The 15,640-nt window shown below is 57.2% G+C and overlaps 5 protein-coding genes across 5 annotated transcripts; 2 read left to right on the plus strand and 3 right to left on the minus strand.

Moving 5' to 3' along the window:
• Positions 1-460: 460 nt before the first annotated feature.
• Positions 461-1,660, plus strand: CCM_01323 (uncharacterized protein; the record flags this gene model as incomplete). Its single annotated transcript, XM_006666479.1, has 3 exons — positions 461-957; positions 1,008-1,366; positions 1,404-1,660. The coding sequence occupies 3 exons, from the start codon at positions 461-463 to the stop codon at positions 1,658-1,660; spliced, it is 1,113 nt and encodes a 370-aa protein (XP_006666542.1).
• A 2,839-nt stretch (positions 1,661-4,499) lies between these two features.
• Positions 4,500-6,278, minus strand: CCM_01324 (mitochondrial protein Fmp25; the record flags this gene model as incomplete). The annotated part of the gene is made up of 1 exon (XM_006666480.1): positions 4,500-6,278. One exon carries the CDS (start codon positions 6,276-6,278, stop codon positions 4,500-4,502), a length of 1,779 nt encoding a protein of 592 aa, XP_006666543.1.
• Positions 6,279-8,998: 2,720 nt separating this feature from the next.
• CCM_01325 (uncharacterized protein) lies at positions 8,999-11,476 on the minus strand (the record flags this gene model as incomplete). The annotated part of the gene is made up of 5 exons (XM_006666481.1): positions 8,999-9,263; positions 9,322-9,369; positions 9,525-10,516; positions 10,572-11,065; positions 11,470-11,476. 5 exons carry the CDS (start codon positions 11,474-11,476, stop codon positions 8,999-9,001), a joined length of 1,806 nt encoding a protein of 601 aa, XP_006666544.1.
• Positions 11,477-11,610: 134 nt separating this feature from the next.
• Positions 11,611-14,064, plus strand: CCM_01326 (RINT-1 family protein; the record flags this gene model as incomplete). The annotated part of the gene is made up of 3 exons (XM_006666482.1): positions 11,611-13,206; positions 13,254-13,512; positions 13,562-14,064. 3 exons carry the CDS (start codon positions 11,611-11,613, stop codon positions 14,062-14,064), a joined length of 2,358 nt encoding a protein of 785 aa, XP_006666545.1.
• A 327-nt stretch (positions 14,065-14,391) lies between these two features.
• Positions 14,392-15,300, minus strand: CCM_01327 (mitochondrial carnitine/acylcarnitine carrier protein; the record flags this gene model as incomplete). Its single annotated transcript, XM_006666483.1, has 1 exon — positions 14,392-15,300. One exon carries the CDS (start codon positions 15,298-15,300, stop codon positions 14,392-14,394), a length of 909 nt encoding a protein of 302 aa, XP_006666546.1.
• Between the last annotated feature and the right edge of the window lie 340 nt (positions 15,301-15,640).

Here is a 15,640-nt window from a genome sequence, read left to right on the forward strand (position 1 = left end):
TGGGGCGTCCACTCCCGGAACGTCTACTTCTGGAACGTCTACTCTTGAAACGTCTACCTCCGGAACTCCTCTCCAGAGATCGACGACCACAGGGCAGTCGGGCACAAGCTCGGATGCGACTTTATCACCCTCCTTCAGTGCGACTTCGGCATTGTCTGGGACAGCTAGCAGTGACACACCTGTCACAACTTTGCCACTTCTACCTAGCACAATTATCACGACTAGTACAGGTTCCACCGATGCCATCATATCCGCGCCATCCTCCAGCACGCTTCTCACAAGCAGCGTGGGCTCTCCCAGCTTGATTGCCACATCAATCCTGCCCAGCACATTCGTCACAGCCAGCACAAGTGCCATAGATGCGACCACTCCCTCGCCGCCCTCTAGCACACTCGTCATGACGAGCACAACCTCGACTGGCACCATCTCATCACTCTTATCCTCATCTAGCACACTCGTCATGACCAGCACGACCTCGACTAGCGTAACCTCGTCGTCACTCTCCTCCAGCACCCTCGTCACCACCAGCACAAGCTCAACCAGCTCAACCAGCTCGACCACGTCGTCGCCTCTCCCCACAACGACCGCGCCAACCCGCGCCTCCCTAGTCCCCACCGCCGGCCTTGATACCCGCCTGCCTAGTGTGACCATCGGCCCGCTGCCCACTGGGAGCGCGCCCGTGCCGCCCGCCGTGTACCAGAACAACCTCGCCTACGCGCGGCAGCTCAACAGTGCCTTTGCCGCGCTCACCCCTGCGTCGCCCTGTATGCCCGGCAAGGCCGCCTGCCTCGGGCCCCGCACGCAGGGCGTCTGCCGCCCCGACGGCACCTACGCGCCCGTCGCGTGCGTCGACAAGCAGATTTGCGTCGCGCTGCCCATGGCCCGTGTCGACGGCGTCACCATTGGCTGCAGCGAGCCGAACGCGGCTCTGGCCATTCTGAATGGCAATGCGCCACCGTCGGCATCGGCGTCGTCGTCCTCGGATGCACAGTCGTCGACGCTTACAGTGACGCAGTCGCTGTCGAGCGTCTCGCCGCCGAGCTCGCCACCTGCTTCGCCAGCACCGGCGCCTACGACCTCGTCCCAGCCGGTGGTCACGCCCTCGACGCAGCCCCCGGCCTCTTCGGAGCCGGAAAAGACAAAAGTGATCACGATGACGAGCATCCGGACATCGTACATAACCGTGACGCCTGCGGCACCAAGCACATCCGCGCCGCCATCCTCTCCCCCGACACAGCCACCATCCACTTATCCACCAGCGTCTTCCACGGCGCCACCACCGCCGTCTTCTTCCCAGCAGCCCGAGGCAGCAGCGCCCGTCTCCAGCTCGCCCGGCCCCTCGTGGAGCTCCAGCGACCGACTCATTGTCACGCAGACGTACCCAGCGGAGCTGAGACCGTCAGCGTCCCGTCCGCCGCCGTCGCCGCCCATGACCAGCAACGTCATCGTGCCCGTCGTGGACGGTGGCAGCAAGCCGGCCGTCTCCCAGGCAGAGGAGGCGCCGCCGCCGCCGCTCACTACAAAGGTCGTGGGCGGGCTGGCCACGGTCGTGTATACGGTGACGCGGACGGCGACGGTGACGCAGCGCGAGACGGTGACGAGCCGTGAGACGGTGACGAGTCGCGAGACGGTGACGCTGATCATTACGCACACTGCATGAATCGGGGCAAAAGCAAGCATGACAGTTTTTTTCTGTTTTGTTCCAGAGTGGGACAATGTATCTTTCTGTTTGATAAGTATTTTCGTACATAGCATGTATGTACCGTGGTATAAATAATTCAGCCTATTAAAGACTCTGCTGCGCCATCATGGCAGAAGAGAAATTCTGGCCAACGTAGCGGATATTAACCAAATACGGCCCTTTCGGGGGCTTGCTTATTCTAATAAAATGCCAAAAATGTGAAACAATGTACGGCTTTCAGTAACAACATCAACTTGGAGCAAGCTTTCTGGCTAGTCATACAACTGGGGCAGGTTTAATCCTTGGTACCATAAACTCGAGCACCAAAAGAGCTGGTTTAATCCTTGGTACCGTATATTCGAGCACAAGAAAGAAAAAAGGCTCAAATTCACCGGCGATGGAGAGGCCCGCTACTCCGCCGTCTGGGCCAAGCTGACACCCCCGCCGTCGGAGACGATGCTCGCGGCGTCGTCGTCGGACGCCGGGTCCGTGGCCATTTCGAAGCGCTTGGACGCGGGCTGCTGGCTGCTCGCGCCAGCGGCTGCGCGCACGTCGTCGTCGGACAGGCCGTAGCGCTCGGCCCAGAGCTGGCGCATGACCTGGTAGACAAAGGTGTACTGGGGGGCGCTCTGGACCATGCAGCGGCGCTGGCGGCGGAGGGCGTCGACGGTCTCGTACACGAGGTCGGCGGCGTCGGGGTCGTTGGGGTCGACGGCGTCAAAGGCGCCCGTCTCGAGCTCGCGCACGAGGTGCTCGAGGCAGATAAAGGTGCCGGTGCGGCCGACGCCGGCGCTGCAGTGGACGAAGCGCGGCTCGTCGACGGCCGGCGCGTGCTCGCGCGACATCTTCATGAGCTCAAAGAAGTTGGGCACGTCGGTGAGCGCGGGCGTGCCAAAGTCGGGCCACCGCAGGTATAAAAAATGCCAGACGGTGCGCGGCGCCGGCTCCCCGCCGACGTGCAGCAGCAGCTTGCGCCGCTCAATGGCGCCGTCGCAGAGCGCCTCGGTCGACTCGTACGTGAGCGTCGCCGTCCAGCCGTCGCCCCAGGCGTCGTCGGCGTTGAGCGCCCACGTCTTGTCCTCGTCGCTAAAGGGAAAGTATTGCGAGCATTTGACCTGCAGCCCTTCCATCATGGTGGTCAGCTGGACAATGACGGCGGTTGACGTTGTATTCTCGGCAACCATGCGCCACACAGAGTCAAAGGACGGTACTGTCGGCCCTTGCATGGCAATGTAGTGGAGTGCTGGTGTGTCGTCGTCGGAAGCTGGCACGGCAATGGGCGATGCGTTGACGTAGTCGGGTGCGCCATCCGGGACGTTTAGCTTGACGCGATTATGGCTCCACGGTTTTATATTAAAGTAGCGATCCATAAGACTTTTCCCTTGCTCATTTTCATTTTGGTGGAATGTCCACGTTGTTGTGTCGTTGTCGTCGTCGTCGTCGGGGTCTGTGGCTGGTTTTGTTCGCTCGGCTTCTTTTTCCTGGATATCCTGAAATCGACGCTGCAACTCTACCTTCTCGTTAGATTTGCTGCCACGACATATCCGCACGAATGCTGATTCCGTCAAGCTTACCGTTGTCGCTTTGTGTGAGAAACGCCGGTATTTTCAAGCTTGGTTCGTCGCCGGCGTCGTTTGCGGACTTGGCGCTGTTGCTGACAATCGCGGCGACGGGCTCGCCGACGAGGCTGGCCGCCGGGGAGCAGCTTCTGGCACGCTTCCCGCCGCGCAGTCGTCGAAAGGGCGACATTCGCGACGGGAAGCTGGGTGACTTGCTGAGCCTGGCGTCGTCGGCGGCGAGCCGTGCTGTCGCGATGCGATCGATCGAGGTCTCGAGGGCTGGGGGTTTCGGTTTGCGCCGCAGTTTGTGTATAGGGATCAAGTCCATGGTTGGGGGAAATATGGAGTCTCTGGGTCGATGGAGAGTCAGGGAGCGTCCTGGCGATGAGATGGCCGGTACCCGACAGGCGCATACACGGCTCGAGTGGGCAACGGGCGGCTCGGAAGGGCGATGAAGACGGCAAAGGACTTTGGCGGGAGAGTTGATGTAGGAGAAAGGAGAAAGGAGAAAGCAGAAATGGCCCGAAACGAGGACGAGTAGAATAGGAGTGGATATAGTAAGGAAAGACGATGTGGTATCAGTTGGTTGTTACCACACGCTCGGGTCACCAGAAAATATGGGTGGAGGCGGCTTTGTTGAGCCTAATAAGAAAATCCAGGTGAATACCTAAAGAGGTGACGTGACGTGATGACGCTCTGTAAAGTTCATGTTAGCGCTTGCTGCAGTTCACGTTAGCGCTCTTTGCGGCGCTGGGCAGCGTCTCATGCCCCTGGACCCCATCACCACTTATTGGGCTCGGCTCCATGCACGACATGTCAGCGAATAATCTGCACCGACGCTGATCATTTCAGATATGTGGGTGCACATGAGATTGAAGCCCTGTCTCGCCACTTTGACCACTGACAGAGCCACTTGACCACTGACCACTGACCACAAAGCGACAGACAAGTCGCGTGCCTGCCCCTCGCTCCGTCTTCTCGCCCCAGACTGAGACAAGCCGCCCGATACGAGACACTGGTCGTCTGCGATATGCGCATAAATGATTGTTCCTTCATCTGCGCGAGAGCGAGCTGTGTTTCAAACAAGGCTGGGTATACATTCGTGAATAAAAATACATACAGAGTAGAGACCTGTAATCTGTGTCTGCCGTAGGCATCATTCGTCTTGTACAAGATAATACAACACACAAGCGACCAATGCTTGGCTCGATCGACTCGCTCAAAAACAGACAAGCGACCAGATGGCTCGATCGACTCGCTCAAACAGCCGAATACACGCCCGTTACATAACGCCCACACTCGACCTTTTGCTCCAGCGTCGCCTTCCTGCCCTTGCCATCCTCCCCCAGACGAGCCGTCTGTTTTGGCGTGAGACACAGGCGGTGCATCTCGCCTTTCCGGCCCTTGGCAGCGTCCGCGTCGCCGCCGTCCAGAGGGCCAATGTAGGCCGGCGCGTTCAGATTCGTGCGCTTGCCCGTGCCCAGCTGGTAGTGCTCGTTGCCGCCCCAAAACAGCACATCCGAGCCCCAGTTGGTCTCGTTGGCCGACGACGACTTGCTCGAGGCGCTCGTCTTTGTCACATTGTCCATGACGGCCGCGCAGTGCGTCGTGCCCACCTGCAAGCCCTTGAGCCGGATCGGCCGCATCGCATTCTTGCCTTCGTCAAACTCGAACAGACCCGAGAGCGCCTTGACCTTTGTGGGGGCCGTGGAAACATGCGTCCATCGTCCGGTACCCAACGTGCCGTAGGTGCCTTGACCAGTGGCCCAAAGGTCCGACGTCGTACGTGGCATTCTCTTTGACGGGGCAGCGCTGCCACTGTCTTGCGTCTTTGGTGCTTCGGCGTCGACTGTAAAATACGTATTGACGCCGCCCGCAGCGATAGAGGTCACAGTAGCCACCAGCCCGCTCTTGGCGTAGAGCTGACTCACGGCCACCATGTTGGGCGCGTAGCTGACGGGCACCCCATCTGACTCAAAGCCCAGCTGGCCAAACGTGTTGTCGCCAAATGCAAAGATGCGCCCAGTCTTGTCAAGAACAGCCGAGTGGTAGTCGCCAGCGGCAATGTGTGTGATCTGAAATCCAGAGAGCTCCTTGATTTCCTGCGGCTGGTCGTACGGTCCTGCAGGCCGAGTCTCCCACGACAGGCCAGGGATTCCCATCTGGCCCTTGGAAGGGTACGAGGCGACCGAGGACGCCGCCGCGAAAACGCGACCCTTGGATGTCAGAATCAGCGCATGCTCGAGACCACTCCGGACGTCTGTAACGTGCTCGCCCCAGCCCAGGCCACTAGGCGTGACATCTCGAAAGTTGACCGCCGCCTTGCCCGAGGTGCTCCACAGCGACCAGCAGTTCTTGCGCTCGTCAACGCCGCCCTCGACGTCGTTTCGAGACGCCGGTACCGAGTACACACGGCCGCTCCGCGACAGCGCCATGATGCGGTCGGCCGACACCTCAATCTTGGCCAGGTCCTTGCCGCGCAGCGTGAGGCAGGGCGTGGGATCGGCCTGCGAGAAGCCGGCGCCCCACTGCACCAGGTCGCCGTTCTCAGTGACGGCCGCGCCAAAGCCCGCCGTGAGCTTCAGGTCGCGCAGCAGCTTGTCGTCAAAGTAGGCGATGCGTCGCGGGCGCTTAATGTACTTGTCGTCGGCGTCGGGGTCAATGACCTTGCCGGCGTTGGAGCCCCACGCGTAGACGCCAGGGTGTTCGAGACTTTGTTTGATCTGCACGTGCTGCGAGCTCAGGAGATCGCGGTACTCCTCGGCCGAGGCCGCCCTCTGTCGGGGCTGCTCAAACTCCAGCTCGACCTTGGGGCGCGCCTTCTCGTCGGGGTTGTCGCCGGCCATGAGGCGCGGGTAGTAGTAGGCACCGGCGCCCGCGATGCCGAACACGGCGGCGAAGCCGAGGAGCTTGCCCCCCCGGCGACGGGGCGGCTGCGTGAATCGCGCACTCGAGTAAGGAGCACTCTGGTGCTTCGTCGTGGCGCGAAGGGACTGGCATGTGCCTCGCTTCAGGGCGAGCCTCGAGGAATTCATCATCATAGTAGGTCGGCCAGGTGCGTACCGGGGCGCAATTAGAGGACGATTGGACTAGGCGAATGCGCGTGATGCCATGAGTTGAGTAGAAAGATGGTGGCAAAAATGTTGCTCGACTTGAAGCTACAGTGGGTCTCCGACCTCAGCAGAAATCCGCGACGCTTCATTGGCCAGCGCTACGTCATGAAGACGCTTTTCAGCCTCTGTTCATATAGATTCGACTTATTTGCTCGTTTCTTCTTGCTCAATTTCTTGAACTCAGGTCTGAATTTTACCTGACCCAGGCATATAAGCCTATCTGTGTCGAGTCCCCTATCCGTGCCACGAGTTCCTGTTCGTGAATCGGGCCAGCTCTGTTGGGATGAAAATCTGGAGAATTCACAGCCGAGTTATTCTGCCTAAAGTTTATGCATTCCATAATCTATTCTGGTCAGCGAATATAGATTAGCGACCTGGCACAAAGTTGGTCATAACAGTGTAAATCACTATCCCAACAGCATCCCGAAGGGACGATGTGGATACAATACTACCGCATACCTTGTTTTCTAGATGTACTTTTTCCAGTGTGTTCTTACAAAATCTCCCCAAGGAGGAGAACACAGATAGCCAGGTACTGGATTCGATGGTGTGCCATCATCGCTCTGTTTGAGTCGAGCATAGCCTAGTAAAGGTGTGAGCAAGAGCCTTACCTCACGCAAAGTCAGGGATAGCTCGCAGCGTAACTCTAAATATATGAAAAATAATCCTCTTATTTCATTCAGGGTTGGTGAGGTTTGTAAAGGCCCCTTTCTTAGTAACTATAAAACTCATCCGAACGGGACGGTTCCTGCTTGCCGGTCACCCGTTACCCGACGGATGTATTCCGAGAGCTTTGATATATGGTACGAGCAACATGGACTTAATCGCCTCTCTTATCATAACTCAGCTGCTAGCAGTTACTCAACGCAACTGCGCAATTCCTCGGCTTTGTACCAGTCACTTGCCAGTATCGAGCCATCTGCGCAAGTCCTTGTCCCGTGAGCCGGGCGGTTAAACTGATGTATATGATACGAATCAATGGAGATTGTCTGCTGCGCCATCTTTGACGCAAAAATCTAACTCCACTCTACAAAGCCCTACACGGCCACCGACAGCCGACAGACCGATCCCCGGATACCTTCAAGCCCTCGTCGCTCTACGGAGCCTCTCACCTCTCCACAAGGTCCACAGCTGTTATTTCTGGGATTTCTCAATTGCCGCAGCGGAGCTTCCCCATTGTTGCTGTCAGTTGTTAGTCGAATTAAACTTTCTGGTCGAGGGGCACATCGGCGACCGATAGCCCGACCATCTATGGAATACGACAGCCGGCCCCTGCAGAAGGCGCATTATGCGGACATGTTTGCCGACACGATAGAGGCGTGATGGGACGAGGCTTGATGTTCCCGTCGGTTCTCTGTGCTTGGCACTAAGCCTGTACCGTCTTAATCGCACGATTGTTGTGCAGAGCAACGAGACCGAGGAAGAGACAAAGAACCTGCTTCGGACCCTTTTCCTCGCCGACAATGGGGGAGCTAAGCTGTTTCATGATATTATTTTCTCGATAACAATTTGATGACACGTGCGAGCGGCCACGGGGAATCTTCATCCACGATTACGGACTCTGAAGGATGTTCTCAAGCTTGTCGCCAGCATGTCTTACCTGTCGCCGCCTGCATCTGGGGGATGACGGCAGTTGCCGAACACACCATGCCAGAGGAAAACACCAGACCGCGTGATGAGGATTGAATGCTTGTCTTACGATCGTCGGTGCGGAGCACTCAACCCTGCTCCATCCCGCCGCTCGCCCCGCGGAGGTCAAATGCGTTTGACTTTTGGCAAACCCACGTCCACAGTGGTCTTTGAGACGACCGACGAATCATGGCAGAACTGAACTTGAGCTCTATATGTCAATAGAGTCAGCTGTATCGTCTTTTCATTTTTATTTCGCCCTTTGGTTATAAACAGGCCAGCCGGGTTTTGTGTCAGCTGTGCCTCCTGCCAGCAGAGCCGCATGAAGATACCTTAGACTCGGTCCGGGCCGAAAACATCTGGTTCCCCGTTTTTAGGATATCAGATGGGGTCAGAAAAGAAAACGCCCCATCGCAGATCTACGGGTGGCTGTGTCGTCAACCGGGACCAAAGGGGCATTCCGAGTCTCCCGTCCTGAGTACATGCCGACTGTATAGTCGTAGTTACACCACTTGCCTAGCAGATGAAGCCGCTTTTTCACTATTATCGACTCTATACGATATTTATCGTGTCATGGCCCGAGAAGAGATGCCGACGAAGGCTTTTGGAACTCAATAGCCGACAAGGGCATCGGGCAACGGACGGGTTGCTACCCGAAGGGCCAGCTGCAACAGTTAGCCAGCAGCAAGATGATTGCGAGTTCGGAATCCGGAATTCTTTCGTGTGCTCAAGCGTGCCGGCACTGGATTCGTCGTATATGTGGCCAAGCTCATGTGCCGAGGGCATCTCTCAATGGGGCTCCTTGCACCATCTGTTTCGAGCAACATTCTATATTGACGCAGCTAAGCCTGAGCGCAATACGAATTAGTAGCAACCGAAAATTGCTTGTTGTTCACACCCCCGGCTGGGGAAATGGTATATAAGGGCCGCATGTCCTCGAGAAGATGAACCGAGGACTATCACTCACCATCAATCGAACAACACTCACAACCACTTTACTCCTCTTCTCTTCCAACTCAAACAAAATGAAGGCTGCTTTCGTTTTCGCCATGGCCCTCGTTGGCCTTGCCGCTGCTGCCGACTCTGCCGGTACCGGCCCGGACCTCGAGGCTCGCTTCTGCCCTGTTGGCAAGGCCTGCAAGACTGATCGCGTAAGAGAGTTTTGCAATATGGGAGACAGAACTGGACTGACAAACGAGAAAAGGAATGCGGCTCGTGCTCCTGCAACAACTGGAAGGGAACTTGCCAGAACTAAAGGACTTGACTGTGTCCCTCGCTGCACTGAAGGGGGGACTTGGATGATGCTCACTTAGCCTGATGGTTTCGAGCATCTACGCACAGCTTAGCGGTTGTGCGAGGAATTCGTAACCGGCTCCAGGTGTTTGTGCTGCAACAGGTCACAATTCAAAAAATGGGTAGATTGTTTGCTTTTCAGTTTCGAGAAAGTTAGCGACAATAAGAACCTCTACCACCAAATGTTGACTTCGATAAGTTGTCGACGAGCCAAATATCTAGCATTTGTGAAGGCAGCTCCCTGTGTACAAAAGCCTCTCTGTTAGAGGTAAGAGCATAAGCTTTTTGTATGTCTGTTCCATCTTCTCCGCTGGAGCAGCTTCTTGTGACACTCTAGCGTTGGCTGCCTTGAAAAAGGTCTCCCGTTGTTGCCGAGCCAAATCTCTGGCATTTCTGAATGCAGTTGCACCACGTCTGAAAGTGTCAACGTTACCAGTCATTCCCCAGCTGTCAATCTGGGTCATATGGTACTCCGGCTGCTCTTCCTCTGCTGTCGGACCAGTGGCGTGGTGGGCGTACAACTGAAGTGTGCCGGTTCCAGCATGGTAGGTTGAAGTGAATGTGTATGCATTGCCATCACAGACAGGCACATCTTCGCCATAGTTCTGCAAGCTATGCATAGCTCGAGCCCCAACCGCCCCGTCTAAGCATGCCTGTCGCTTCGCCACATCAGCACCGCCCCTCGGCGCCTTAGCCTCGATAAAGAAGTTAGGCACTACTGGGGCTTGTGCGTGGCTTGTAGGTCCTTGCCGTACCGTCTTGCTAATCTCTTTTGTGTATGATCCATCGTACCAGTTAGGCACTGCGTCAACTGTGGTTCCGTTGGTTATTGACTCAAGGTTGGCGAAACAAAGGTTCCCCTCGTTTAGAATCTCGCTATTGCCACGTATCGTTGGAAGTATATCAGCCATAACCTTGCCTTCAGAGACGACTCGGCTATTAGCCGCCCTAAAGCTCTTAAAAGCCGAAATAGAGAATTGAGATGGTGAAAGTGATGCTCGCGGGTAGGCTAGGCTTTCAACAATGCTATCCAAATTATTCGGTTCAGGCGTTGTGCGCCCATGGGTGTGTTTGAACCCCTCGGGGTAAATATTATGATCAATTAGATTCTGCTCGAAATCTTTATCATAGGCAGAGGATCGTTTAGCTCTCGAGGAAATGCTTGTTGCCTTTGTGGACAGAGTCCGACGGTTCGAGGAACGATTGGAGCTCATTGATGCGGCGTGTTTCGGTTCAGGATACTAGCAAGACATTAGTTAGCCATCTGTAGGTTGGCTGATCCAATCTCGGACTTACGCCTCTGAGATGGCGAAGATCTGGTCCACCACGTCTTGCAAATCGAGCAAGACTTGTCGGCGTTGCGCGTACAATTGCAGGGTTTATAGCAGGAGGCTGAATGTCGTTTCGCCTGTCTTTTTCACGTAGCGCACGAGGCGTAAGCCAAACTTTTGACAGGTTGTCCCAGAATTGGGGTGGGAAATTCGAGGTTATGCGTGCTGCAGAGATCGATTTGATCCTCTTGGTAGGAGGACTGCTGTGTGCGGCATTGTATGTATTCCGTCGTTTGCGGTTCCCGACGTTGGACACAGATTGCTGCTTAGAGATAGGAGAAGGGGAAGCCATTTGGCGAGAGTTGACGTGAACACGGCTTGGAACGGCCGGCGCGTAGAGGTAAAAAATGATTAAGCGAGTAGGAACGCGCTTCACCCGATGCGAGTCGGGCGACGAATGGCTCGTAACCAGCAACGCTTTGCGCGCATTGTTGATAGTACTATTAGGTCTGGAGTGTACTGCATCAGAGTGGACATTGTTTGGTCAAGAGTGGTTGTTGGATGGATGGCGAGTGCAGGTTGCCGAAACATAATGTAGTACGGCGGAGGGGATAATCTGGCTAGGCTGGTGATTGTGGGGTTCAGAGCCAGCTCCTAAAAATGAAGGTACGAAGCGTTTGTCTACTCTAAGACTAAATGTTAACTAGCTTTTGGCTTTTACTAGAACATTATTATATATGCCTGTGAGCCACAGAGAGGGAACTGGGAACTGCGAGTGTTGAAAGCCTGCGCAGCTGGGCTTCAATAGACAAGAACCAGCAACTAGAACCCGAATAAGACGCTTGTTATGACCCTTTACATCGACCTGTATTCCGACAAAGGGTATTACGTAAAATGGTTTTAAATCTATTAGTACTTATAACTTTCCATGTTGAAAATATGTCACTTATACCGCGTGGTGGGGAGCTTGCACTTGGCGCACTATCGATTAGCTTCGGCCAACTCAGCAGTGACATCTGCCACCTGCAACCCACCATCATCAACCGCCGCCAGGTGATGACAACATGGCCACCATCGAACCGCAACCGCCCGAAAGCGCCCTGGATGCGCGGGTTGAAGACTATCTCGAGGACAAGCTGCAGTCCGCCGCCGACATCGACACTCTGGATGCGCTGCGAGAGACGGTCGAGCTGCAGCGCACGCAACTCCAAACGCAGCTCGACGCTGCGGTACGGGAGCTCGACACGGCACGCCGCACGGCCGACGACCGCCATGGCCTGCTGCAGGAGCGCATAGACGAGTTCCGCGCCCTGCAAGTCACCATCGACGGTCGCGTACGCGCAACCGTGGCGTCGGACGCCCCGGCCGAGGCCATAGCTCGCCTTCAGCGGCCGATGCAGAAGCTCAAGGCCGCCGAGCTGGCCAGGAAATACCTCGTGCTTCTGCAGGACGTCGAGCGGCTGCGCGCCGAGACCCGCGTCCACCTCCCGGGCAGCCCCAAGGCCGCGCTGGAGCCGTACGCGCAGCTCAAGGAGCTGGCCTTGACGCTTCGCGGCCTACCCGGTAGCGAGGAGCTGCACCTGGTGGACTACGTCGAGGCCGTCACTGAGAGCCTGTGGGCGGAAATGAAGAAGATCATGTCGGACGAGCTGGACGAGATGCTCAAAAGGCGTGGCTGGCCGCGGGTCGACCCGCAGTCGGTCATGGACGACGAGTGGATCGCGTGCATTGAGAAGCTGGTCGACATTCAGATGCCTGAGATTCTGCACAGCCCAGATGCGGTGCCGCTTCTCCCTGTAGATGTCATGACGCGTATTTTTGTGGCGGAATTCCGATTTCACTTTTTGAGCGACAAGCCGACGAGCAAGGCGCAATCCATGGGCAGCCACTGCTTCCCCTGGTTTCTGTCGATTGTCGAGAAATGGCAAGACTTTTTCCGCGACAACCTGGCCCCGGTCCTGGCCGCCAAATTTCACGACACGTCCGCGGCGGAAAAGACAGTCTACGCCGATCCCGTTTGCGCGTTGGTCATGTCCATGCTGACCGTGATGCGCGAAAAGGTACATGCGGTGGCACAGGAGGCTGTTGCCAACACACCCTTTCTGAGCACATTCATTGCCCAGCTCGTCAACTTTGACGAGACGATTCGGTCGCGGTTCAACTACGATGGCGGCGACGCCGAGACTGGATGGACGGGGCTCACGGCCGAGGTTCTCGCCGACCACTTTGAGCTGTGGTTTGAAGCCGAGCGCAAGTTTGCGCTGGAGAGGTTCGAAACGATTCTAGACGCACCAGACGCACGAAAGATGGACTACGACTACGCCGTGGCGGGCAAGATGAAGCCGACTTTTGCGGCGGTTCGCGTGGCAGATCTGCTGCGCACGATCACGACCAAATACGAAGGACTTCGCTCGTTAAAGTACAAGGTGCGCTTCTTGACGCGCATCCAGCTGGATATCCTGGACGGCTACCACGAGCGGCTTAAGGGGTCGCTCGAGGCATACCAGTCCATGACGTCGGCGCTGGGTCGCACGCTGCATGGGGCGACCAAGGAGCAGCTCGCTGCTCTCGAGGGCCTCGGTGCTCTGGAAACGCTGTGCAAGGTCATTGGTAGCGCGGATCATATTGCCAATGCGCTGACGGAATGGGGTGACGAAGAGGTGCGTGGCGGTTGTGCAACGGCATGTTTGGGTACTGACAATTCTAGATCTTCACCGAGCTCTGGGATGAGCTGCAGACCGCGTCCGGGTCGGGCAACACGAGCGAACTGGAAGGCGAACAAGATATTACGAGCTCCAGCAGCCGAAACGGCGCCATCTTTGACGAGACCATTGCGGCGTATAGCAGTCGCCGCAAAGCCGCCGAAGACATTCTGGTGTCGACACTGGTGGATGCGCATTCCAAGGCGTTCCGCGCCTATACACAACGACCGCAATGGACGACAATTGGCGATGGCGACGCGCTAGGTACGTTGCCGCACGCACCTCACCACATGAAGTACTGACTCGTGAAAAGATTCATCGCCATTATCCATTACCGCAGAACTCGACCTGCCGCTGTCCGTCCTCAAGGAAAATTTCAATTCTCTATACCGCGCGCTCTCCGGCGCCTCGTACCGCCGCGTGTGGTACGGCGCTCTGGGCAAGCTACAAGACTTTTTGTGGAACAATGTCCTCATGAAGCACCAGTTCACGACCCTCGGCGCGATCCAGTTTGCGCACGATGGCCAAGCCCTTGCCGCGGTCATTGAGAGGCATCTGCCGGGAGCATCGGCCACGCTGGAGGAGCTCCGCGAAGCCATGGAGCTGCTGCGCCTGCCCATCACGCTGTCGGAGGAGGAGGCGGCGGTAGCCGGCGGCGGCGGAATAACGCTGAAGCAGGCCAGCGAACGTGCCTTTACGGACAATGACGCGGCGCGAGCGTTGCTGGAGGAGATGCAGCTGCAGAGCCTGACGCCGACGAACGCGCGCCATGTGCTGCAACGACGGGTAGAAAATAACGAGAATACCGGGTGGTAAGCAAAGAAGACCAAAAAATAGACATGAGAAGCGGCAAGTTTTATGAAGAAGCACTGAGTGGGAGATGTACACAAGATTTGAGTTCTCTATATAAGACCCAACGCAATCTTGCATAAATTGGACGAAAAAGGAGAACAGCCCGATGTAATGGTAGCTTTATGGCAACTTTTATGGTGTTTTTTGTTTAAGCCTTGTGTTGCGCCGAGGTGAAAATGCCAAAAGTTCTATTGCGGAAAAGAAACCCCCAAGAGAATATAAAAAGCCCAAGCAGACGACCCCAAAAAAAGAAAAAAGAAAACCAAGCATGATCCGAGAGGATGGCCGCGTTTACCCGAGAGCGCGCATGGTGAACTCGACGACGGCAAAGGTGCCGGCGCTGACGGGCATGGCACGCAGCAGGGTCGGTCCGATGCCCTTCCAGAAGCCGGCGAGGCCGTCGGCCCTCCAGGTGGCGGCGAAGCAGCTGCGCATGGAGGGGTACTTTTGCGCAGTGCCGAAGCCGTCGGTCTGCATCCTGCTCTTGACGACGTCGAGCGGGTACGAAGCGAGCCAGAGGACCTCGCCGGCGAGCCCGCCGTAGAGGGCGACCTTCCAGGCGGCAATGGCGGAGCGGTCGACGCCGGTGCGGCGGGCGTCGGTGTTCATCATCCACTCAAAGGCCGTGAACCAGGCGCCGTACGCGGCGGCCTCGCGCAGGAGCGTGACCGAGGTGCCGCGGTACAGGCCGCGGGCGACGCCGCCGCCCTGCGCGACGAGCTTGCGCACGCAGTCGACGGGCCCCGCGTACAGGCGGGCGGCGCCGTGGGGCTGGCTCTGCAGACGGATGCGGATGTGCTCAATGGGGCTGGAGAGGGCCGTGTTGGCGACGCCGGCAAAGGCGCCGGCGGCGTAGTACTGGGCGTAGCCGAGGCGCTCGCCGGGGCGGTTGTTGCGCTGCTCGAACCAGCGGCGGGCGGCGTGGAAGGCGGCAAACTGCACCGAGACGCAGGCGCCGATGCCGATGAGCGGCGTCAGCGTGCCCTTGTAGAAGGCGAGCGCGCCCTCGTGCCGGTAGATGGAGCGCGCGGCGTCGAGCGCGCCGGCGTACTGCGTCGTCGTCTGCAGCCGCACCTTGACGATATCAAAGGGCTGTCCAATGAGCACCTGGGCGACACCGCCGGCCGCGCCGGATAAGAGGTCCTTGACGGCTTGGGAGGGCCCTTGGGGGGGTTCGACGTCGACGACGGGCGCGGGCATGGTGGTTGGTGGTTGGTGAGTGGGTGGGCGGTTGGTGTCGGCGTTGGCCCCGGTGGGAGGGGGGCAGCAAGGGCAATTGGGCGGATCAATTGACGAGGGTTGAGAAGGGCAACGCGACGGGGGTATACTGGATAGGTAAAAAAGAAGTCAAAAGCACGGCAGAGATGATGCGAGAAGGAGGACGAGGAGGAGGGAAAAGGTGTGGTGCACTATTCGTAGAGAAAAAGATGTTGGAGGGGCCGGGCGACGGGCCGATGGGCGTCAACAGCCGATGTCGTGCTCGAAGCTGTCCATGACAAACAGTTTCCAGCGGGCTGGACAATTTCGTTTGTCATGGACC

Source organism: Cordyceps militaris (assembly GCF_000225605.1).
Source record: "Cordyceps militaris CM01 unplaced genomic scaffold CCM_S00001, whole genome shotgun sequence".
Classification (NCBI taxonomy): Eukaryota; Fungi; Ascomycota; class Sordariomycetes; order Hypocreales; family Cordycipitaceae; genus Cordyceps; species Cordyceps militaris.